The 25,681-nt window shown below is 39.7% G+C and overlaps 1 protein-coding gene across 1 annotated transcript in view; it reads right to left on the minus strand.

Annotated features, from left to right (window-relative positions):
* Positions 1–25,681, minus strand: part of ANKRD55 (ankyrin repeat domain 55) — a 90,062-nt gene that overhangs the window by 22,044 nt on the left and 42,337 nt on the right. The window contains exons 7-9 of the mRNA XM_036746784.1: positions 18,619–18,803; positions 9,993–10,160; positions 1,376–2,004 (exon numbers count right to left, since the gene is read on the minus strand). Of these exons, the coding sequence (XP_036602679.1) occupies positions 1,376–2,004; positions 9,993–10,160; positions 18,619–18,803 (982 nt within the window). The remainder of the gene's footprint in view (positions 1–1,375; positions 2,005–9,992; positions 10,161–18,618; positions 18,804–25,681) is intronic.

A 25,681-nucleotide genomic window follows, 5' to 3' on the forward strand; every position in this document is an offset into this window, starting at 1 on the left:
GACTAGACAAAGGCAATAGTCCCTCCCAGCTCTGAGCTCCTATGATTTTGGTGACTGAACACAAGATAGTAAGTTACTTAAAATGTTATCAAATACATCTCCTTTAAGGCTCTCATTTATAGCTTAAGGACTCTTGGGAGGCTTACCTTCTCCTGATTTAGGGCTTGGTTCACATGCCTTTGATGTGGCCACAATTTCCTGTGTAAGACTTCATGGTGCAACCTTCACGTGGACTGCTGGCTCTATTTCAGTCATTTCCAATGTGGTTTTGTGCTACCCCAGCAGATCTCTAATTACTGCAAGTAGTAACCCCTCCTCCCAAATCTCAAAACAAAGTTAGTTTTGATTCACTTTCAGTTAAAAGAAATACATATCTTTTACTAATTTTAGGAGAGCGCATGTGTGTGTGCATGCATGTATGGATGCACACATGTACATATGTGTTTGAGAGTGAGACAGAGTGGATAGTCAAGACAAACTGTAAAAAACTTAGGAATCACTATTCTATCAGATGAGGAATTAAATCTTCATTGGTGCTTGAAACGTGCTATAATCATTCATCAGGAAGCAGAAGCATCAGTAATAATAGATCTGGCCAGGTGAAAAAAGGTTTTCTTGCATACTATAAGAACTGAGGGGTTAAGATAAAATAATTTAATTTCTGAAGAATGCAGAGTGTATCAGTGGATGAATAAAGCCTAAACAAACTATACTTCTCTTCCTCCTTTAAGGAGTTATACGAAGAAGGGAAAACAAACGTTTGATATAGTTTTGGACATGAAAGTAGCAGGCTTAGATAAGTAGAAATAGAGAAAAGTTATGAAGCTGGTTAGGGTAGAACTACCTCCCTAATACAGGTAGGGCTAATTCTTAGAATGACGGCACTTAGTAGAATTTCTACGGGTTATAGGCCTTTGTCGCTCACTCTTCCCTACCCTTTTGGAAAATTTCAGGTTGTTCCATGGTCCATTAGATGAATGCCTTCTGGAGGCAGTGACCCTCAGCCACCAGAAAATAGCCAAAATACATTTCTGTGAACTACTGGGACTATTGTTCTTGTTCTTGTTCAAGTCTGATTGAGAAAGGGATTATTTTGGTCTCTGACATCATCCCCGCCTATGCTCTCTCTTTGTGGTAGGATACTCTGAAGTTTTTTTTTTTTTGAAGGAGTTTGGGATTTCACTTGGAAGAAAAGGAGGTTCTGGAGGCACTCAGAAGGGGTTATATTTCTGCCAGGATTCCATTCCCCTAACATGGTATAACCCCATTCTAATTTTAGTTCCATTACTCTCTTTCCAACCTGCTGATGGGGTATGATCAATACAATGAATTTACCAAGCATAGAAAGTAAAGAAAGATAGTATAAAACTATTACCTGATGTACGATTATGTCGGGGTAGGGGCTGTATGGGTCCTAAGAACTCCACATGGCTTGGTCTTCCAGCCAGCAATCCATCTGGAAGCTTACCTGAAGGAGATACAGTCCAAGCTTTGCAGGAGAAGACTTGATTAGAGTCAGATCGCCAAGGATTATCTACTAATGCCTGGCAGCCAGTCCTGTGATCTAATAGGTCATGTTCACTTCTACTTTTTTGAGATTTACATGCAAAACGATGAGCATTAGAACCTAGGCCACCATGGGAAGTGACCATCTGGGTGGATGTTAGAAAGGAGGTGCCTGGAGTGATGGGTGGCAGACTCTGTGTTCTGATTGGTGGTAGTCCCTTATGTTCTTGCTGCTTCTTTTCTGATGAGAGATACTTTGATGTTTCTGTGGCCCTTTTTTTGAAGTCCACCATTACCACTCTCTGATCTGGTAGCTCTTGGCAGTTGGTTTCCACAATGCAGTCAAAGGTAGTGATGATGTCATCAACTTCCGAAGCATCTTCTCTTATGTCCCTGTCTTGTCTGTGGTCTTTTTCATTGGCTCTCTGTTCTTCTTTCTTCTTCTTACAGAAGATTTGGTTGAGCATGCTGAATGGTTTCTCTTTCTTAAGAAGTCTGCTGTTCAGGGAAGAAAGGGGGTGAATAGGTTCAAGTCTATGGGAGTGTAAAAAAAAAGGAAGCATTGTGAGTGGGGATGAAAAGACAAGGCAAAACTGAACATTCAAAATATTGCATTGTGTTGTTATTTAGGTTGACAAACAGATCTGGAAGGATCTAATCTTAAGGATTATTAGGTAGACTCCAAGATAGTGTAAAATTACCCTAAGCCTTCCTGTTCTTTCTTTTTGTAGGGATTATTCTTCAAGGAACACCTCCCCGCAAAGAAGGAATAAGTTAGTCCTTCCCCCTGAATATTTTACCCTGCCTCAGCAATTAAAAAAATATTTAATATTTTATTTTTCCCAATTAAATATAAAAACAATTTTAGCATTTTTTTTCAAATTTTGAGTTTCATATTCTTTCCCCCTCCCCTTATTGAGAAAGCAAGCAATTTGGCATAAATTATACATGTATAGTCATGTAAAACACATTTCCATGTAAGTCATTCTGTGAAAGAAAACACAGACAAAAAAAAAGAAAAAGTATCTTTGATCTGCATTTGGGCTCTACCAGTTCTTTCTCTGGAGATGGACAGCACCTTTCATCATAAGTCCTACAAAATTGTCTTGGATCATTGTATTGATGAGAATAAATAAATTGTTCATAGTAGATTGTCATACAATATTGCTGTTACTGTGTACAGTTCTGCTCACTTCACTTTGCATCAGTTCATATAAGTCTTTCCATGTTTTTCTGAGGGCATCCTGCTCATCACTTCTTAAAGTACAGTAGTATTCCATCACAATCATATATGACTTGTTCAGCCATTCCCCAATTGATGATCATCTCCTTAATTTCCAATTCTTTGCCACCACTAAAAGAGCTGCTATAAATATCTTTGTACACATAGGTCCTTTTCCTTTTATTTTTTATCTCCTTGGGATTCAGACCTAGTATCATTTGGTCAAAGATTATGCATGGTTTTATAGCCCTTTGGGCATAGTTCCAAATTGCTCTCCAGAATGGTTGAATTAGTGTACAACTTTGCCAATATTATATTAGTGTTTTAATTTTCCCGAATCCCCTCCAACATTTATAATTTTCCTTTTCTGTCATATTAACCAATATGACAGATATGAGGTTTTAGAATTGTTTTGCATTTTGCATTTTTCTCATCAATAGTGATTTAGAGCATTTTTATATGACTATGGATAACTTCTATTACTTTGTCTGAAACATGCCTGTTCATATCCTTTGACCATTTATCAATTGTGGAATGGCTCTTATTTCTATAAATTTAACTCAGTTTTCTATATGTTTGAGAAATGAAATCTTTATTAGAGAAATTCACTGTAAAATTTTTTCATAGTAATGATTACCAACTATGTATTTCCCTCCATCCTATTTCCCCCTGTTTATTTTACTCTCTCTTTTTACTCTGTCCATTCTCAAAAGTGTTTTGCTTCTGACTTTTATCTCCCCCAAACTGCCCTTTCTTCTATCAGATGCTCCCCCCTTCTCTTATCCCCTTCCTTTCCTACTTTCCTGTATGGTAAGATAGATTTCTACATCTAACTGAGTGTGTATATTATTCCTTCTTTGAGCCAATTCCAGTGAGAGTAAGGTTCCTGTGCTTGCTTCCGTGCTTTCCTCATTTCCTCCTCCACTGTAAAATTTCTTTCAGGACTCTTTTATGTCAGATAATTTATCCAATTCTACCTCTTCCTTTCTCCTTCTCCCAGTGCATTCTTCTTTCTCATCCCTTAATTTTTTTTAGATAATCATGCCATCATATTCAATTCACAACTCTGTTTTCTATCTATATATACTCCTTCTAACTGACCTAATAATGAGAAAGTTTTTAGGAGTTATAAATATCACTTTCTCACGTAGGAATGAATGTAAGCAGTTTAACCTTATTGAATCCCTTATGATTTCTCTTTCCTCTTTACCTTTTTATGCTTCTTTTGCATCTTGTATTTGAAAGTCAGATTTTCTATTCATCTTTGGTCTTTTCATCAGGAATACTTGAAAGTCCTCTATTTCATTGAATATCCATTTTTTCCTCTGAAGGAGTATATCCAGTTTTGCTGGGTAGGTGATTCTTGGTTGTAATCCTACCTCTCTTACCCTCTGTAATATCATATTCCAAGCCTTCTCATATTTGAATTGTTTCTTTTTGGTTGCTTCTAGTATTTTCTCCTTGATCTGGGAGGTCTGGAATTTGGCTATAATATTCCTGGGAGTTTTCATTTTGGGATCTCTTTCAGGAAGCGATGGGCAGATTCTTTAAATTTCTAGTTTATCCTCTGGTTCTAGAATATCAGGGAAGTTTTCCTTGATGATTTCTTGAAAGATGGTATCTAAGCTCTTTTTTTGATCATGACTTTCAGCTAGTCCAATAATTCTTAAACTATTTCTCCTGGATCTATTTTCCAGGTCAGTTGTTTCCCAATGAGATATCTCACATTTCCTTCTTTTGTTATTCTTTTGATTTTGTTTGTTTCTTGATGTTTCATAAAATCATTAGCTTCCACTTGCCCAATTCTAACTTTTAAGGAATTATTCTCTTCAGTGAGTTTTTGTATCCACTTTTCCATTTGGCCAATTCTACTTTTTAAGGAGTCTTCCCTTCATTGGATTTTTGTGCCTCTTTTATCATTTGGGCTATTCTGTTTTTAAGGTGTTATTTTTTTCAGTTTTTTTGTGTGTATCTCCTTTATCAAGCTGTTGACTCTTTTTTTCATGGCTTTCTTGCATCAGTCTCATTTCTCTTCCCAAGTTTTTCTTCTACCTCTTTCACTTAATTTTTAAAATTCTTTTTGAGCTCTTCCATGGCCTGAGACCAATTCACATTTTTCTTTGAGGCTTTGGATGCAGGAATTTCGACTTAGATGTCGTCTTCTGAGTGGTGCTTTGATCTTCCTGTTCCCGTAGTAACTTTCTATGGTCAGAACTTTTTTCTGTTATTTGCTCATTTTCCAGCCTATTCCTTGATATTTAACTCTATGCTAAAGTGGGGCTCAGCATCCCAACTGGAGGGGCCATAGTCCCAAGCTTCAGGTTTTTTGTGCACCTGTTTTCAGAGGTGATTCTGAGGACCTGTAAGTTTTTGGCTCTTCCAAGGCTCTTCCAATCTAGGGATAAATGCATTTACTACTTTCCTGTACTGGGCACTGGCTTGTGAGTGACCAAAAGCATTTTTTCATCTCTAGAACTGTGACCAGGGTCCCTGCTCCCCTGTTGCCACAAGCTCTGCTGTGCTAGTGCTCCTCTTTGCCCTGGAACTGCAACCCAAAACTGTGACCAAGTATAGTCAATGCAGCAGAGTCCTGCCCCTGGTGCCAGCAAAGTGACCCCTATAACCTCCTTCTGACCTGTTGTCTGATCCCCTTACCATCTGTTGGCCAAGAAGTTTGGAAGCTGCTGTTGCTGCCACTGATTCAGTCACTCTTAAGGCCTGCTCCTGGTTTGTTGGGGCCTGGTCTGAGCTGGCACAGCCTATGCTGGACTTTGTTCCTCTCTCACCTTGATGTAACAGACCTTTCTTGCCAACATTCTAAGTTGTCTTGGGTTGGAAAATTGTTTCACTTCATCTTCTTGGGGGTTATGCTGCTTTAGAATTTGTTTAGAGTCATTATTTAAAAGTATTTGGAGGGTTTTGGGGGAGAGCTCAGGCGAGTCCCCGCCTTTACTGCACCATCTTGGCTCTGCCTCTCCTCAGCTCTTTTAAAAGCTACTTTTAGGCACTTTAATCACCCTGAGGTATAAATGATAATAGAGCATGGTATCCTGAAGAGAACTGGATCTGGAATCAGAAGACTTGGGTTTAAATTCCAGCTCTGTTACTCATCTTGTGTTACATTCATCAAGTTCCTTTGGCTCTCTTGGCCTCCATTTTCTCATCTGTGAAATGAGGTGGGGTGGACTAGGTGATCTTTAAGGTCTGTCTCAGCTCTGACACTGTGTGATTCTGTATTATTCCTCCTAAGAGAAGAAAAGCTTAAGCTGAAGGAATAAAACTGCAAGGGTAGAATTTCAGGCATTAGTTTGGGGAGTCTTTTGGTAGAGGAGAGGCCAATGCTTTCCTGAGGTTGCTAAAATCACACCTCAAGCAGTTAACACTTTTCTCTATGTTCACAGCTGGCCCTGGATAAGCCACCAGATAGCACTGGAAGGGGGCACGTTTGGGGTGTGTTGTGAGAGAGACTGGGAGTGGATACCAAATGGTCAGCAATGCAGATTCTTACATCAGGAAGTTTTATTCATTCTTTTAACTATGCATGTATATGTATGTATACACACACACATACAAATATGTACATATCCATATATACATGTATATGTATACATATATATGAATTATATGTAGGTGTAATATATGCAAATATGTGCATATGTATACACGTGTATCTATATATTACATATAAACAGATATACATATACTGTGCATGCAGATGTATGTATGCATAGGTATATGTGTATGTACTACACGTATACATACATATACATGCATAGTTAAAAGAGGATGAATAAATCAGAAGATTGATAAATAAAAGAAGATGAATAAAAGAAGATGAAAAAGATAGAAGAATTTGCATTGCTAATCATTTGGTATCCACTCCCAGTAGATGTGTGTATATATGTGTATGTCTATCTAGTCTTGCTATCTTTCTCCCCAGCTCACTCCTCTTCCCTAATCATATCTCTTAGTCACGCAGTTTTCCAACATTGAAGTGATTCTTAACCTCTTCACTCTTCCTAACGTTATATATCCAATCATTTGTCATGTCTTGCCAATTCTATCTCCACACAACCTATAGCATCTGTTGCCTTCTCTCCACTCACACAACCATTGTTCTGGTTCAAGCCCTTATTACCTCTTGCCTGGACTACCGTAATGACCTCCTAATTGGCCTCCCTGCTTCAAGTTCTTCCTTTCTCCAATCCATACTCATAGTTGCCAAAAAGATATTCCTAAAATACTATGTAGGTCTGACCATGGCAAGGCCCTGCTCAAGAAGCTTTGTTGTTGAATCATTTTTCAGTCATGTCCAATTCTTCGTGACCCCATTAGGGGTTTTCTTGGCAGAGATACTGGAGTGGTTGGTTATTTCCTTCCTTTCCTTCAGCTCTTTTGACAAATGAGGAAACTGAGGCAAATAAGGTTAAATGACTTGCCCAGAGTCACACAGCTAGTAAGTGTCTGAGGCCAGCTTTGAACTCAGGAAGATGCATCTTTCTGACACCTGGCCCAATGCTCTATCCACTACACCAGTTCTTTATTTCCTCTAGGATTAAATAGAAACTCCTCTGATTGTCATTTCAAGGTCTTTATAACCTGGTCCCAGCCTTGTCAGGCTTCTTACACATTACTCCCCTATACACTCTTTTCAGTCCAGGCAAACTGGCCACCTGGTTAGTCTGCATACACAACATTCCACCTCCATGTCTTTGCAAGGGCTGTCACCCATACCTGGAGTGCACCCCTCCCTCACCTCTGCTTCTTAGAAACTCTGCCTTCCTCCCAAATTTAGCTCAAGAACCATCTCCCTCAAATTATCTTGTGTTTGTTTATTTTCTAATATATGTGGACCAGCTGTTTCCTCCAATAGAATGTAAAGTCCTAAAGGCAGGGACTGTTTCATTTTGGTCTTTGGATTCCTAGTGCCTAACAGAGTACAGGGCACATAGCAGGCCCTTAACAAATCTGTTTATTAGTTGGCTCACTGATTTGCACTCATACCTCAGTGGCTGATTTCAATGTCTTATCTTAGAGAGACTGAAAACCAGCATCATTCAGGTCTACCTCCTTTCTATTGGAGAGAGAGGTGCCTGATGCGATTTTGGTTGTAATCCTTATTGTCCTCTGATGAATTTTTGCCTTAATATTGGATGAGTAACTTTGTTTTTTTGCTCTAAGTAGGAGGTAGTGAAGCAGCAGAAAGAACCTTGGTCAGGGAGTTGGGAGACTTGCATTTGAGTCCACATTCTGTGACTAAATGGTGCTGTGCCCTTTAACAAGGGACTTCCCATTATGAGGTTTGGTCTTCTCATCTTTAAAATGGGAGGGGGAGTGTTTGAGCTAAATCACCATTCTATATTTATGATTATATTTTATTCTTTTGTACTATACTTCAGCATGTGTTTCAGTCAGGCAATAAACATTCATTAAGTTCCTACATTGTGCCAGGCAGTATGCTAAATGCTAGGGATACAAAGGTAAAAGACTGTCCCTGCTCTTAAGAACCTCATAGTCTAATGGGGGAGAAAAGAAGTAAAAAAACTATGTACAAACAAGTTGCAAGTGGGATAAATCAGAGATGATCAGCAGTGGGAAGGCACTAGCAGTAAGGGGGATCCAGAAAAGCATCATGTAGAAGGTGGGATTTTAGCTGGGACTTGAAGGAAGCCTGGGAAGCCTGGAGGCAGAGATGAGGAGGAAAAGAATTCCATTCATGGGAGACAACCAGTGAAAATGCCCTGAGTTTTGAGATGAAGTGTTTCTTGGGAGAAGCAGGAAAGAGACCAGTATCACTAGATTACAGAGTGCATGGAGAGAGTGGTCCAGAGTGTAAGGTAGAAGAAGACTGGAAAGGTGCCACCCAATATGGTACTTTGCATATAGTAACCATTTAATAAATATTTGTCAGATTATCTTCACACTATGCCCTAAAGCACAAAATATGTCTCTAGTGCCTAACCTATTACTGGGACTAATTCAGGCATGAAAATATGTACATACATGCATGCATGTGTAGATACATGTATGGGGAATAAGAGGGAAGTAATGGGGAGAAAGAAGAAAAAAGACAAGGAAGGAAGTGCATAGAGCTCAATGTATACTGCACCATGTGGGATATGATTTAGTACCATCATTTCTCTCAGCACTTCTTAAACTGTGGGTCATGACCCCATATGAGGTCATGAAAAATTTGGTGATAGTAAAAGGTTTCTGAATGTACAATGACAAAAGAATTAATTCAAAATCAAATGTTTAATTAATCCAAGGTGTTTTTGGCAGTGCTTTCCTGTGTCGCATCACACAACTCCACTGCAGCTTCGGTTCCGAACACACAGCATGCGCACTTTGCACTGCTTATGCCATCATGCCACACAACACCAGTGAATGCTGCCAAAATTCGAAAAGGGGTCATGAGTGGAAAAATGCTCTACGGTAGAGTATTTAATTAACTGTCAATTAAACACTTTAATACCTCAAGGATCTGTGATTTCATTACTATGAGTACTTCTTCCCTGTCACCAATGCAGAATGTGACCCATGGGGTGGTGTGATGGGATGGTACAGTAGATTCAGAGGACCTGGGTTTGAGTCCCAGCTCTGCCCCTCACTGGCCATAGGACTTTGGACAAATGACTGGCCCCCTCTTTGGACCTAAGTTTCTTCCTCAGTAAAACAAGGCAGTTGGATTAGATGACCACTAAAGTCTCCTCCAACTCTAAATCTATGATCTATGTGGCAGATAGTTGCTAGGGAGAAGGACTGGGTCTGTGATTTCACTGATATAAGAAACTTTCTGGTGAAGAAATTCGCTCTATTAATGCAGGTTAATACCTTCTCTGCAATGTACAGTCTTTGGAGAGTTGCCTAGACTCTAGAACGCTGAGAAGTTAAAGACTTGACCAAGGTCACACAGTCAATATATGGCAGAGGTAGGGCTTGAACCCGTGTCTTTCTGGTTCCAAAACCAGCTCTCTGTCTAATACATCCCAATGACTGTCTTGAAAGTTGCTGTGGCCTCCCAAAATTTCCACTTTGTGAACTACCTGGTAATGAGCCTCTGTCTCATCTGTTGAACAGTAAAGTGTAGCTGGTCTTTCATATTATCAAGAGAGGAAAAATCATTTCATCATGTCAGTATACAACAAGAAACATGTTACACAACTATTACATGCAGAAGAATGGGCTAGATTTGAAGAGAGAACTAAAGGGGAAAAATTCTTTCTCTGTGGGAATTACGAAAATACCTCTTAGGTTTACTCACCTGCTGTCTTGGGAGAGCAGATTGATGCAGGCTGTGTGTCCACAGCGCATTGCGTAAGCGAGAGGAGTGTTCTCACTGATGTCCCGAGGGCTGCTGTCCATGCCTAGCTGCAACAGCAATTGGACACAATCAGCCTTTCCTGCTGCTGCTGCCCAGTGGAGAGGTGTCCTTGAAGAAAAAACAGTGAAGATGGAAGTTTTGGAGAATGGCTGATACACAAAGTACTATTTAAGACAATCACTTTTTCAAACTTTTGCCATGTGTTGGCAATATCGATTTGGCAATACAATTGACAATGTATTCATTATTCCTACAGAATGAGGGGGGTGGGATTTGAAATATTCCTTGAGTGACCAGAATCATGGCCATTGCCATAAGAGGACAAGGAATACTGTGGTGGAGATACTCAGGTCTTCCCTTTCTGGTGATAAGACTTGCTAAGATTTGTTCCAAAATCAACCTCCAATGGCAGCATGGACATTTGCGTTGTGAATCAGAGAAAGCTCTTGAAATAAGAGTCAGAAGAAGTGGGTTCAAATAACTTTATCTTTCTGGACCTCAGTTTCCTGATCCATAAAATGAGGATTTAAACTGGATCACTAAAGAATCCCTTCTAGCCCTAAATCTATGATTCTACTTTCTGAGAAAAAAATAAGTGCTTCTAGCAATTGGTTCTTTCTTCCTCATTCCTTTTCATCCCTTATCTGATTTTAACTCCCTCCTCCTTTCACCCTATGCCTTGCTTTTGTTACCACTAACTTTTTATACCTCTCTCTCTCTCTCTCTCTCTCCCACTCTGTCTCTTTGTCTGTCTGTCTCTCCCCCTCTATTTCCCTCTCCTTCTCTGTGTCTCCCTCCTCGTCTACTTTCTTTCTCCTCCTCCTCTTCTTTTTCTTCTACTCCTCCTCCTTTTTCTTTTCTCTCTCTCTCACTCAGAGAAAGTAATTTACAGTGGTATATACAGTAACTGGGACAAAGTAAAATAATTAAATTTATTGACATACAACAAAGGTTATAACTTTTTACATTAAAAAATCTTTTATTGTGCAATATGCTGCCTTTTTGTTACAATAACTTGTTTTTACAAATGTGTCATTGAGTTCTCAAGATTTTAATGCATCTTTAAATTTTTTTTTGTCATGAAGCCACACATTGCATTGGATGTTAATTGATGAGTTAAAAGCATACCTTTGGCAAAATTGTCTATTTTTCCAAGTCTAGCCTTGATTAGAGACCATGAGTTTTCAAAGGAATTTCAATCAAGCCAGTTTCTAAGCTGTTGGCATATTTCTATCTCCATTGCTTGGTTTTCTTAGCCTTTTGTGACACTTGGCATGGTGCCAGGCTGGTTCCATCTCCATTTGGGAATTTCCGTAATTCCAGAACAATTTTGTTTCTCAGAATATCAATGTATTTGTCAGAGGTCATCATTCCTTCAATGCAGATAAGACTTTTAGGCTCCTTGGAAGTAAAAAACAAAAACCCCATGCCATGTTTTATAATCTGATGAAGATACCTAGATCTTATGGCCTTACTTGAACTTCTTTTGACCATAGTTTGGTTATAGACTTTGCTGTAGGCATAACTCTAAAGCCAGCACTCTCTTAGTTCAGGTACAATGTTGGGACAAAATGAGGTCATCGAACAGTAACAAAGGAAGTGACTTTGCCCTAAGACAGCAAGGATATAGTGTTGCTTAGCTCTCTGGATGAGGTCCCCCTCAACTCCATCTGGAAATGGTTCTGGTCATTCAGTCATCAGAGGGTATTAGTAACTCATGCGGTCTAGGGCATCTACCAAGTCTGAGAAGTTGGGACATTTTAATGTCCCAAACCAAAAAGCTGCATCAAAGGAATCTGAGACCAAATCTTTGTGTGAGGGTATGGGGGAAGGAAGCCCTGTCAGGTAAGGGAAGCTGCCTCAGGAAACTTCTATCCTACCTTGAGTGAAAAAGCAAGTTTCATTGGCAAAATCTACCTTTTTCCAATCTTGAGTACTCTGGTCTTTGTATTGTCTTGTTCAGGACTAGTATTTTTTCTTTACAGTGGTGGTTAACATCTGTCTTTTTTTTTAAAAAAAAATTGGTCTCTTCACTATTCTTCTAATTTCAAGACTTACATCGCATTCTTCACAAGGCAATAAAACAACCCTTTCAGCTGCCACATGCCTCTGAAGTCTTGACTTGTTCTCTGAGCATCAGTGAAACTCTTTTGAAGCAATAGTTCAGCCATTCTTGGAATTGGTTTTCTACTGTTGTTTTTTGACCACATTTTGTTTTGGTGGGACTGAAACTGTTACATTGAGGGTTTGAATGATTTCTGAAAAGTGACCTCCCCACACCAAAAGCAATTGTAGTATTTGTAACAATATTGAAGTGTGCTCTCACAGCTACAGCTCTGGCCTGTTTCCTTGGACCAGTGGCCATTCTTAATAAGACAATGAAGGCAAAAGCAACAACAATGAAACGAATGAAAACACAGGTGAAAGGCATGAAATCCAGACTCAAAGGAAACAATTAGGAGGAAAGGAAGAAACTAGCTCAGTCCATTTTCTTCTGGTTAAGATCAGATTTCTCAGTCATCCTAAAGTCTGTAGAAACACAATCGGGCATGACCATTGCTGGCACAAGAGAAAACAATATCAAATTCTTGGCTGTCCCAAGTAATTTGTACACCCACCATAAAAGCTTATTTAAAAAGCTAAGCCCTCAGCGCCACCCCCCCCCCACCTTAGGTGCAGCACAAGTAGGTACAGCAGGGTTTCCAGTATGTTTCTTTATACCTACTTCTACATTCTTCATTGCTTTCAGCAAATATACATGTAAGCAACTTCACATTTGTAGAGGAAACTAACTCAGTCACTTTAACTTGATTCTTTAAAATGAAGTTGTGAATGAGACTAAAACCACAAGTCAATCCCTCTGCAGATCAGTTAGCTTTACCTAGAGACATTCTTGTTGAGGTGCAGTGTGGGGTAGTGGAAAGAACCTTGGGGTATGGAGTCTGAAGATTTGAGTTTGAGATCCAGCTCCATCACTTGCTGGCTCTGTGACCTGGCCTCTCTGAATCTCAGTTTCCCCATTTGTAAATTAGGTGAGTTAGGCTAGGAGGTAAGTCCCTTATTTAGGTCTCTAAATCTGTGATCCTATGAGATGTCAAATGGGAATGATGGTAGTAATACTGTATGTACAGTATTAATACAGTAATAATACTGCTCCCAATTCCTATCTTAGAAAGCTGTTGTGAAGATGAAGGATGGGGATTGAATCAAAGGTATACAGAACTCCTAGGTGAGAACCCCTCCCCTCTCCCCAGTGCAGATCAGCCCCTCCCTTGTCTCTAAGACTTAGAATCTTTTTTTTTTAAATTCAGTCTAATTCAACAAACATTCATTGAGTGGCTACTATGTGTCAGGAACTGCACTAAGTCCTGGAGACACAGAGACAAACGCCAAAACAGTCCCTTTCCCTAGGGAGTTTACATTCTATGGGTAAGCATTCTACATAATTGCCCCCATTTATAGATGCCCTGAATCTGAAAAGAATGGATAATATGATTGATGACAGAATTAAAATTTAAAATTTTCTCAATAGTCTAGATGGCTGGGATTAAAAAATAAAGAAATTTAACTTGGATAAATGCATAGTTTGAAATCTCTATTTAAAAAGGTGGGGGGATGATGGAGTGGAGGACAGATGGGGGTGGAGGTAATCAAAACAAACACTTTGGAAAGGGGACAGGGTCAAGGGAGAAAATTCAATAAAGCGGGATGGGTTGGGAAGGAGCAAAATGTAGTTAGCCTTTCACAACATGAGTATTGTGGAAGGGTTATACATAATAATACATGTGTGGCCTAGGTTGAATTGCTCAACTTCTTAGGGAGGGTGGGTGGGAAGGGAAGAGGGAAGGGAATTTGGAACTCAAAGTTTTAAAATCAGATGTTCAAAAACAAAAAAACTTTTTGTATGCAACTAAAAAATAAGATACACAGGCAATGGGGCGTAGAAATTTATCTTGCCCTACAAGAAAGGAAGGGAAAAGGGGATGAGAGGGGAGGGGGGTGATAGAGGGGAGGGCTGACTGGGGAACAGGGCAACCAGAATATACGCCATCTTGGAGTGGGGGGGGAGGGCAGAAATGGGGAGAAAATTTGTAATTCAAACTGTTGTGAAAATCAATGCTGAAAACCAAATATGTTAAAGAAATAAATTGCATTTAAAAAAAAAAAAAAAAAAAAAAAAGAAATCTCTATTTAAAAGAATTCAGTACCTGGGTGGGCAGGGTTGTGAAAAACACAAAGAGGGGGATTTTAGTTAACCACAAGCTAAATACAGGTGCAGAGTATGAGAGGGCTGCTTTAAAGAGACTGACACATGTAAAACCATCTCACCCTGGAGATTTTTTTCCCGGGGAGTTCATTGATAGCATGCTCAATTTCTTTTTCTGAGATGGGGTTATTTAGGTATTTTACTTCCTTTTCTGTTACTCCGGGCAACATTCATCCATATCCCTAAGGTTGTCAAATTTATGGGCATACAATTGGGCAAAATAATTCCTAACTATTGTTTTAATTTCCTCTTCATTGGAGGTGAATTCACCCTTTTCATTTTTGATACTGGTAATTTGATTTTCTTCTTTCTTTTTTTAAAATCAAATTGACTAAAGGTTTATCAATTTTATTGTTTTTTTTTCATAAAACTAGCTCTTGGCTTTATTTATTAATTTAATAGTTTTCTTGATTTCAATTTTATTAGTCTCTCCTTTGGTCAAAGGATATGAAAGGCAGTTTTCAGAGGAAGAAATTAAAGATATCTATAGGCATATAAAAATGCTCTAAATCACTACTGATTAGAGAAATGCAAATCAAAACAACTCCACATCTCTCCTATCAGATTGGCTAAAATGACAAAACAGGAAAATGATAAATGCTGGAGAGGATGTGGGAAAATTGGAACACTGTTACATTACTGGTAGAGTTGTGAACTGATCCAGCCATTCTGGAGAGCAATTTGGAACTATGCCCAAAGGGCTATAAAAATGTTCATTACCTTTGACCCAGCAATACTACTTCTAGGGTGGTATCCCAAAGAGATCACACAAGTGGGAAAAGGACCCATATGTACAAAAATATTTATAGTGGCTCTTTTTGTAGTAGCAAAGAATTGGAAATCATGGGGATGCCCATCAATTGGGGAATGACTGAACATATATGAATGTAATGGAATACTATTGTGCTATAAGAAATGGGGAAGATATAGACTTCATAATAACCTGGAAAAACCTACATGATATAATGCTGAGTGAGCGGAGCAGAACTAGGAGAACATTATATTCAACCACAGATATACGGATTTTGTGATGAATAACCTTGATAGACTTCACTTTTCTCAGCAATACAAGGTTCAAAGACAACTCCAAAGGACTCATGAGGGAGAGAGCTATCTACATCCAGAGAAAGAACTATGGAGTCTGAATGCAGATTGAGGCAAACTGTTTGCTCTCCTTTTTTTTTTTCCTTTTTTTTCTCTTTTGTTTTTGTTTTATTTTTTGTTTTTGTTTCTTCTTTCCATGATTCATTCTATTGGTCATAATTCTTTACAACTTGACTATTGTGTAAATAAGTTCAATGCAAAGTTATATGTAGAAGATATATTGGAGTCCATGCCATCTTTGGGAGGGAGACGGGGCTGGGGGGAAGAAAATTTGGAACTTGAAATCATGTGGAACTGAGTGTTGTAGACTAAAAATAAAAAATCTTAATTAAAAAAAGAAAAGGAAGTTCCATTCCATGTAAAGTGTCTTAAGATCAATCTACCAAGGCACATAAAAGACTTGTACGTTTTAAATTGCAAAGTTCTATTTCAAGAAATAAACAACAATTTCAATAGCTAAAAAAAAATAAAGAGACTGACACATTTTAGGCTGTTTTGCTGTAAGAGCAACATGTCCAGAACAAGAGGAGTAATCATGGCTTATCTGTACTTTGCTATGGGTCAACTGTCCAGAGAACTGTGCTGATTTCTGGAGCATGACAGTTTAAATGGGACAGGGACAAACTACATCATAGCCAGAGAAGGGTGAGCAGGAGGAATCTAGAACCCACGTCATCTCAAGGAATGGCTGGAGGAACTGGTTCATTTGACTTGTGGAAGTCAAAAGATGGAAGTTGAAAGATAGTGATAGCTTTCTTCCATTGATTAGAGGGTTGTCACAAAGAAGTTGCGGTTGATTCATTTACCATTGTTCAGAGGGCAGAACTAGTTTTTTTTTTTTTTGGTTTTGTTTTTTCTTTCTCATGATTCCTTCCATTGGTCATAATTCTTCTTTACAACTTGAAAGAAAAAAGAAAGCTAATGATGGTGGAGGGTCCCTAAAACTCTTTTGCCCTCTGGGGTCAGGGGTTGGATGGGGGTCTTGCCAGTTTGGGGAAGAATCATAGATGCTAGAACTGAAAAGGGACCTCAGAAATCATTTGGTCCAACTCTTCCATGAAATCTAAGGCCCAGAGAGACGAATCTTCCTCAAAATTGCATTAAATAGCAAGAAACAGAGAATTTGAATTCTGATTCTCTGACTCCAGATCCAGAATTATTTGTTTTATGCCTCTCTTCCCCTCAGTCTACAGTGTCTATTTATTATTGACATACAAGAAAGCTAAGTGGTCCAGTGGATAGAGCCCTGGTCCTGGAGTCAGGAAGATCTGAGTTCAAATCCAACCTCATACACTCACTGGCTGTGTGACTAATGAGAAGTTCTATTTATTTTTCACCATACTGTATTTTAAAAAATCAAATTAAAAAAATCCAAAAGGCAAAAAAGACTTAGAATCTTAGAGTTACCTAGAGCAGAGGTGTCAGTCTCAAGGCCCACTTCTGAATGCTGTCTGAACTAGATTAAAATGTAATGAGGAAATTTTTAATGAAATAAAAATACAATACAACATAGATAATATTCATTTGTGTTTTTCTAAGTCAATGTACAGTCAATCTGAAACCACTGGCTAGAGCAATGAGAGGTTAAGTGACTTGCCCAGAGTCACACAGCTAGTACACGTCAGATGTGGGGTTAAGTCCCAGGTTCTCCTGGCTCCAAGGCCAGTTCCTTCTCTACTGATGCCCTGACACATTGGCTCTCTGTGAGGATCACATGAGATGTCCTTTGTAAGCCTTAAAGCATCATATCAACGCAGGATACTTTGGTTGTTATTATTTCATAACCACAAATTACACTCTGGTCTCCAGCCAGTCATCTTGCAAAGGAACCCCTTGGTAATGAGGGAAGACAATGTGGACAGCTTGGTACACCCAGCACCCTGCTGAAAAAACAAGTTGGCAGTAACATCATATTTACATGGACTTTGTAACTAACTTTCAACTTTAAATACACTGTTATTATTTGACCCACATAATGATCCTGTGTGAGGAAGGTTGCACTTTTTTTTATCCCAACTTGTGATTATATTGGTTTAGGGATCTCCCAGTGTGGGACTCCCCTCCACCAATGCAGATCAACAGCTTGTCTGCAACCAGGGTTCATTGGAGCTAGCTCAAACTGGCTCGACCCTTTTGCTAAATTTTCATTGTGAACATTGACGCCCCAGAAATTGGCAGATACTACAAATCAGTGCTTGACTCATTGTTTGCTGGATTGTCTTGACTTAAAAAGGTGAAGGAAGAATGTTAATAATGCAGCTTAATCTTAAAAACATGGACTGCATTTTCAGAGAGCTGGTTGTTAAACATTTACCAGCAGACCCCTGCCTATAACATAATATTAGAGAGTTGCCTATGACACTGAGAGGTTTAATAGTGCGCTCATATTCATACAACTATCTGTGTCAGAGTTAAGACTTCAACCCAAGGCTTTTCATTTCCGTGACTATAGCCACCATACCATGATAACAGCTAATAATAATAATAATAATGCTAATAATATGAAGTAGCTAATAATAACAGCTAACATTTATATGTTGCTTGCTATGTGCCAGGCACTATGCTAAGCACTTTACAATTATTATTTCATTTGATTCTCACAATCATCCTGGGAAGTGGGTGCTATTATTAGCTCCATTTTACAGATAAGGAAACTGAGGCAAGCAGGGGTTAAGTGACTTGCCCAAGGTCACGCAGCTAGTAAGGTTCTGAGGCTGGGTTTGACCTAAGGTCCTCCTGATTCAAGGCCTGGCACTCTGCCCACTTGCACATAGCCAATGAGTGGTAGAGGTCAGTCTTAAACCTAGGGCTCCAGGGTCCAAATCTGGTCCATTTTTCGCATCAACGTCACCTCTATGTTTGTCTTACACGGACAGAACACAACTAGAGTCATCTTTGTGAAAGCAAATTAAAGGACCATGCAGGAAGCATGAGTTCATTTAATGTCTGATGATCGGGAAATGGCCCGAGACCACTCATATTGTTTGGTCAAAATAGGAAAACCTAGCAATTTCTCTCCACGTTACACCTTTCTCAGAAATAGAACAATTCTTCCCATCACCAGCCTGCGTGTGAATTTTATTGGCACCCAGGATCTAATAAAACACGATCAATCGATAAAAACACTCGTCCCCAGGTTGACATCCTGAGATGTGGGGCACACTTTACAGCCCTTTGGTACGTTGCCATGGATACCTGTCATCCACATCCAGAGCCTGTAGGTTGCAGTCTGGGACTTTTGCCAGCTCGCTAATGATGTCGCTGTAACCGGCTGCAGCAGCAACATGCACACACGTCTTCCCGTTCTCATCATCGTAGTTGATGATGGACTGGCCCTCGTGATGGCTCAGAATGATGGAACACAGAATTTTGTTTCCACTCTGGAAGGAGAGTCAAGAAAACTTATTATTTCAATGATCAAAATATCTTTTCTTTTCTTATGTGTTGCATTTCTGAAGGCAAAAATAGTGATTCTCCCCCATCCACACCATTATACCCGTTCATTCTCTCAAGCCCTTCCCAAGTTAGCTGCTCTTATCTCAGGACTACAACATTCGCAATAATAATTATTGCTGTTCATTCTTTTCAGTTGTGTCTGACTCTCATGACCCTATTTGGGGTTTTCTTAGTAGATGTACTCCAGTGATTTGCCATTTCCTTTTCCAGCTCATTTTACACATTAGAAAACTGAGATAAACTGGGTTAAGTGACTTGCCCAGGGTCACACAGACATAAGAATAGCTGACATTTATATAGAACTCTAAGGTTTATAAAGGAGTTTATATACATTATTGCACTTAGGGAATCACAAAAATCTTGTGAGAAAGGTATGACAGGGATTATCATCCCCATTTCACATATGAGGAAGCTGAGAGGTTAAGTGATATGCCTTTGGTTGTGAAACTGATTTTAATCGAGGTCTCTGTGACTCCAACCCAGCTTTCTATGTATTATCTATGCTTATCTAAACTTAGATGAGGCCACCAAACTGATCCAATCATAGAATAGAATAGAATAGAATAGAATAGAATAGAATAGAATAGAATAGAATAGAATAGAATAGAATAGAATAGAATAGAATAGAATAGAATAGAATGTGGTATCACTGGAGCTGAACACCCATTTTAACTTTTTAAAAATTGTTTATTTTCATTCATTCATTTATTCATCTGTAGCTTTATCTGGGTATCTATCTATTTGATAACCCTATGATTTCATTAGTATAAGGAATTCATGTTAGGAAAACTCCCTTTACCAGTGCAGATTTGTATCTGCGATGTAAATTAGAGTAAGCGTAAGTAAAGTGGATTTTTGTTAAAATTTTTTGGAGTTTGATTTTACAGGATCTGCGGCCATAACAATTTCTTGTTACCAGGTGTTAGATATGAGTTCTGTGGTTCGATATAGCTCCACCAAAATCCATATAGATTGCAAGGGCCTGTTTAGATTGTAAAGGTCAGGACCCTGGAGGGGTGGAGTGTAAGTATAAAGCAGGCGGGTAGTGGTCAGTGAGTGGGGAAACTTTAGGGTTGAAATGCACAAACTGGATGCTGTGTGTGCCTTGACTGGCCCCCATCAAGACTTGGGGGGAATCTGTGTTTGCCACAACCGGCCCCCATTGAGGTCTGAGGGGATTTAGGGGAATGCACAAATTGTGACTGTCTCGACTGACCTCATCGAGACGTTGGGGTAATTGCACCCCCTTCTCGCCGGCCCATGAGAGAAGGATGATTAGGGAATGTTGTAGGAGCTGGTGCTCAGCAAATCTTGTGAGAAGGTTAGGTAGAATAAAGTCTGCATTATTTAATTAAAGTAGGATTGTTAACCCCTTTGAAACTGTCTTTCCTTTGTAAAAGCAGATTAAAGAACCTGGGTTAGCAGGCCATCCTGGGTGTGCCAGGGTGCTTGCTGATACAGTTAGGGTCTTGGAGAGTTAGTTGCCCAGGGTACCGAGAGTTTGAGTTACGTAACTGGTTTATGTATAGAACAATTTAGAGGATTCTTTAACATTCAGGCCATTTCTCAACAGATACACAATTACACTGTATGAGATAAAATACAAGTCACAGGCAGGATGCAGGCCTTGCTAGATGTGTGAGGACTAAGAGATGGGGTGGCAGGTGGAGATAGCACTCCAGAGAGCCAGTGCTAGTTCCGAGTCTGCCTTGGCCACCTCTGTTTCCTCAAGCAGATCTCTGCCCTTTCTGGGCCATCTTTTTCTCCTCTGTAAAATGAGGGAAATGGACTAGCTGATCTCCCAAGGTCCCATTCAGCTCTAATAGTCTATTGAGAGTCTTGCTTTATTTTTTTTATTTTGTATTTTTTTTCTTCTTTCTCAGGAAGAAAAATAACAATACCTGACATTTTATACAAATGAAATTTAGAAGCCACTTAAAACCAGCCATTGTTTTACCCCTTCACTTTTCTCTATGCTAAATAGTTCCGGTTTGCTTAGCTGAGATCATAGGTTATCAGTTATAGCTGGAAAAGACCTTAGAGATACCACAATCCCCTCATTTTACAGAGGAGGAAATCAAGGCCCAAAGAAATGACTTGCCTAAGGCCACACAGTCAGTAAGTAGTTGAGTCAGGTCTCCAAATCCAGAGCTCTTTCTGCTCCATCATGGCCGTTCCATCCCTTCCAAGAGTCCTGGTTTTAAAATTGACTCATCATTTTTATTATTCTTAGCTGAATCATCCTCAATTTATCTGTCTCTAAACATGGAACTCAAAAATAATAAAAAGTACCTGGTCTCATTGGGACTGCTTCCAGACTCCTAAGTATTTTATTCCTATTGGTACTGTGAAACATCTCTTTGTTGAGTAGGTTCAATTCCCCAGCACTAGAGGGCAATCCACCGTGAGTGGCTCCTGCTTCTAGGGCACACGGCTAGGCAGGAGCCCCTCATCTACTGTCAGCACAGTCAGCCTTTTCCTCCTTAGTGGATTATGTTCTGACAGACCTTCACCCTGCTTGGCATGAGAAATTTCTCTAATCTTTATGGTCATTTAAAATTTTGGGGGCATTATGGAAAGCATTCTTGAGCTGGGGAGAGGAGGGATCTGGGTTCAGTTCTGTCCTCTGTTGCTTACTGTGACCATGGACCCCTCACTACTCTGAGTCTCTGTTTTCTCATCTATAAAATAAGTGTGGTCATGTCTCAAATATACCTCCCTGGGCCGTTGTGAAGATCAAAGATTGTAAAGGCACCTAGCAAACCTAAAGGGCTATGTAAGAATCAACTCTGTCTAGTTCTAGCTTGAAGGGTTATTGAAATCTCATCCCCAGGGTCATTTTGTGAGCCATTTAATCTGGTTTTTTTTTAGTTTTCTAGTGGGAGGTAGCTAGGTGGCTGATTGGATAGAGCACTGGGCCTGGAGTTGGGAAGACCTGAGTTCAGATCCTGCCTCAGATACTTACTAGCTGCATAACCCTAGGCAAGTCACTTAACCTCCATTTGCCTTAATCCATGGGAGGTGGCAATGGCAAACTACTTTGCCAAGAAAACCCCAGGGACAACGTTGGTGTGCTATGGTCCATGGGGTCGTGAAAGGTCAAACACAACTGGACAACAAAAAATTTTTGCCTCCCCTGGAAGAGCTGAGAGATTTCTTGTGAAATCTAGGTAGGAGTGAAGCTCATCATATTCTCCCTGATTTTCTGGAGAAGATGGAAGGTAGAGAGAAGGCAGAACTAGAAGGGAAAGCCCATTTCCTGAGTGAGTCGCTCTAATCAGCAATGAAAATTGTTTATTTTTTAGGTAGTGCTTTACAAAGAACTTTACATGCATGATCTCATTTTTTCCTCATAGTAGGTCTACGACATAGATGTAATTCTCATCATTCCCATTTTACAGGTGAGGAAACTCAGAGGGTTTCATTGGAAACTTCTCCGAAGTTCAGAGGGGTTAAGGGATTTGCTTATTGTTAGCTGACAAATATCTTTACAATGGATGCAGGCTCAGTGTGAACGGATGGTCTTCCTGACTCCAGGTTCAACGCTAGCTACTCTCCAATGCTGTCTGCCTCTTTCTGTGGCAGAGCGATCAGAGCAAGAGATGCTTCAGGGTCTCTGCCACCTTGCCCCGTACAGGAGCCTTTGTTGTTTTTGTTGTTCGTCCTTCATTCTCATAGTTAAACACTTAGAAGGGCAATTCCAGACAGCAGTCTCTAGTTCGCAGGTTCTGAAACCCTGTGAGTTCAATGAATATTTTATTCTACAAAGTGTCTGTAATTTCTCACACTCTACTGCCATCTGTGAGCTTAATGAATATTTCATAGTATTATCAAAAGAAGAGGCAAATCAGAGGGCTATCTCTTGCCCCACCAAAGAGGGGAGGGTGGGTGCTGGGGTTCAAAAGGGGCAGAGGGGAGGAAGCTATTTAAATGTTCATGGGTAGCTAGCATAGTTTTTTCAGGAGAGCTCTAAAGGAGGGAACCAGTATCTGACTATAAAGTTTGTATCTGGGTCGTATCTGACCCTTCTTAACCCCATTTGGGGATTTCTTGGAAAAGATACTGGATAGCTGACAAGGAGTAATGAGTTTGTTATTTCCTTCTCCAGCTCATTTTACAGATGAAGAATCTGAGGCAAACAGGGTTAAGTGACTTGCCCAGGGTCACATAGCTAGTAAGTGTCTGAGGTCACATTTGAACTCAGGCTGGCTCTAGGCCTGGCACTCTATGCACCATGGCGCCACCTAGCGGCCCCCCTAGAAAGTTAGACGAGAGGAAAATTTTGAAGTAGGTGAAGTTTTCCATTGATACTTCTAGTATCCCTTTTTGGTAACCCTTTCTCTAATTGGCATTTCTTCCCATCTTTGTGTCCACCCTCTCCGTACCTCTATGCTCTCTGTACCAATAACTTTATTAAAACTTCCCCTCAGAAAATGATCTGAAAACCCAATTCACAAAAATAAGGTTTTATAATTTAGGAGGGCAGCTGGCACCTTGAGCTGTAGCTTTCTCACTAGTCCCACCCTTTCCTCTTATGGAAGTTTCAAAGAATAGGAAAGGATCTCCAGGTAGGGGTGTGTTGGTAAATGTTTAGCAACCCCTTGGGATGGGAAAGGAAAAAAAAAGTGTTCAAGACATGTTTTTAATTTTAATTGTCATTATTAGCATTTTCCTCAGCACTTTCTGAAGTCTAGAGAATAATCAAAACAAAACAACAAATCAAGCCCTCATTGGTAGCATTTGCTGATTTCCCAAATGTAAATGCTCATAGTGAACATGTAACTATCAGCTGTTGTGAATGGTTCAAGCTGGCTCTGTATACCTTTGTCCAAAAGACACTGGGACAAAAGGGGAATAGAAGAGAAACAAAGAGCCCAAATAAACCACTACCTGGTTAATTTGCTTCTGAACCTACCAGGGTTGGTACGGTTATCAGTCAGGGCCAAGACCCATCCTTATACAGGCACAGTAGACCACCAAAAATTTTACTTTGCACATATTTCCATGTACGTTTGTCCATGTTATTTTCCTTCAATAGCAAATAAGCTACTTGAGGGTAGGATCTGTTTAATTTTTGTCTTCCCGGCCCTGGCACCTGGCATCTGGTACACTATAGCCTCAGTAAATAAATACTTTTTGAATTTAATTGAACTGAAGCAGTGAGGCTTGAGGCCTCCTGAAAAGCCTCTTTTGCTTTTCCAAAGGCCTTCCCCACATTCCAAAAGATAACGTGCATTAGGCTGTGCTTTTCTGGGTGTTCCAAGATCAGCGGATAATTTGTTCCAACACTGTATTTAAGTAGACTTCCTTCCGGCATTGAATTCTTAAAAATCGATGGCTAATGGTTTTTCAATAACATCAGCTAATGTCCTGAGCTCTCTAGAAGGCTTGTGTGCTAAGCTGAACCCGTTAACATTTTAAAAGTCACCCTGGTCAATTCTTTGGTTTTTAACTTCACCTTCTTATGTGTCTTACTCTCTGGATATTTGCTCACAGTGTTGTGGGAAAGACTAAAACTTATCAGGAAAAACCAGTTTTTATAATATCAGGGCCCAGTTTTATGGTGGTGGTTTTTGTTTTTAACAATCAATAGTCAAATGGGAGGGGATGGGGAACCAAAATAAAGATAACCAGTACTAGCAAAAATAATTTGGAGGCAATGTGCCTTGTTTCTATTTCTAAGAAGGAGGAGGGAACTCAGAGCTGGCACAACGAATGATTCCCGCAGTTGTCTTAGTCCCGTTTTCATGTGAAAATCAACTTAGCCTGGTTTTTTATGTTAAAGAAGCAGCTAGGTGCTCTGAGGCACAAAGGGCTGAAACCTGGGGACAGAAATCTTCCTTCTTCTCTTCCCTGCTCCTCTCCCTCACTGCTCTGAACCGAGCAACAGCTATGGCTAATGCTCAATGAGTACTGGCTTTTTGCCCAGAAGAAGGTGAGATAAAAAAGTTTAGATAAGACAATATACCTGCCCTCATGGAATCACTGGTAAGATTTAGGTGGAGCCATGTAGTGAAGACACTGTAATGTAACCTATTAGTCTCACCTATCCCCTCCCACCAACTTAATTAATCTAGCAGGGAGGATTTTTGATTTTCATCCAAGAAGCCTGGGCATCAACTCCAAGTATAAAAACAACTGGGATTGCTTTTTCTAGTTCAAATTTATTGCTGCCTTCTCCATGAAAATCTTTCCTGAGGCTCCTAGTAAATCTTAACCTTTTCCCTGTTTGACCTCATATTTAATTTTCCTCGTACCTCCCTAGTGAAATTATTGTATTTTTTTATTATTATGGTCAGTTATACATATGCTGCTCCCTCTAGATTGTATGCTCTATCTGGGCAAGTATTGTGTCCTAGCTAATTTTTTTAATCTCCCCCAGTGCTAAACACAGTGCTCTGCACACGGTAGGTCTTTGAAAAATGTTTGTTAAAGAGAACTTAACCTACTCTATCAGATGGCTAAGTGACTGGAATGATCATGGACCAGTATAAGTCAGTGCGATCTAGGGAACTGTTGACATCCCTTCTGGATAAATGTGCCCTGAAAATCTTTTTCTTAGATATGAAAACACATGTCTAAAATAATCTTTATATAAGGTACATATACACACATACTCACACATATACGTATACTTACATACATACGCATATGTATATATGTATAACTGGGGCAGCTAAGTGACTCAGTGGATAGGGTGCCAGACCTGGAGTCAGGAAGACTCATCTTTGTGAGTTCAAACCTGGCCTCAGACACTTACCAGTTGTGTGACCCTAGGTAAGTCACTTAACCTTGTTTGCTT

Source organism: Trichosurus vulpecula, chromosome 1 (assembly GCF_011100635.1).
Source record: "Trichosurus vulpecula isolate mTriVul1 chromosome 1, mTriVul1.pri, whole genome shotgun sequence".
Lineage (NCBI taxonomy): Eukaryota > Metazoa > Chordata > Mammalia > Diprotodontia > Phalangeridae > Trichosurus > Trichosurus vulpecula.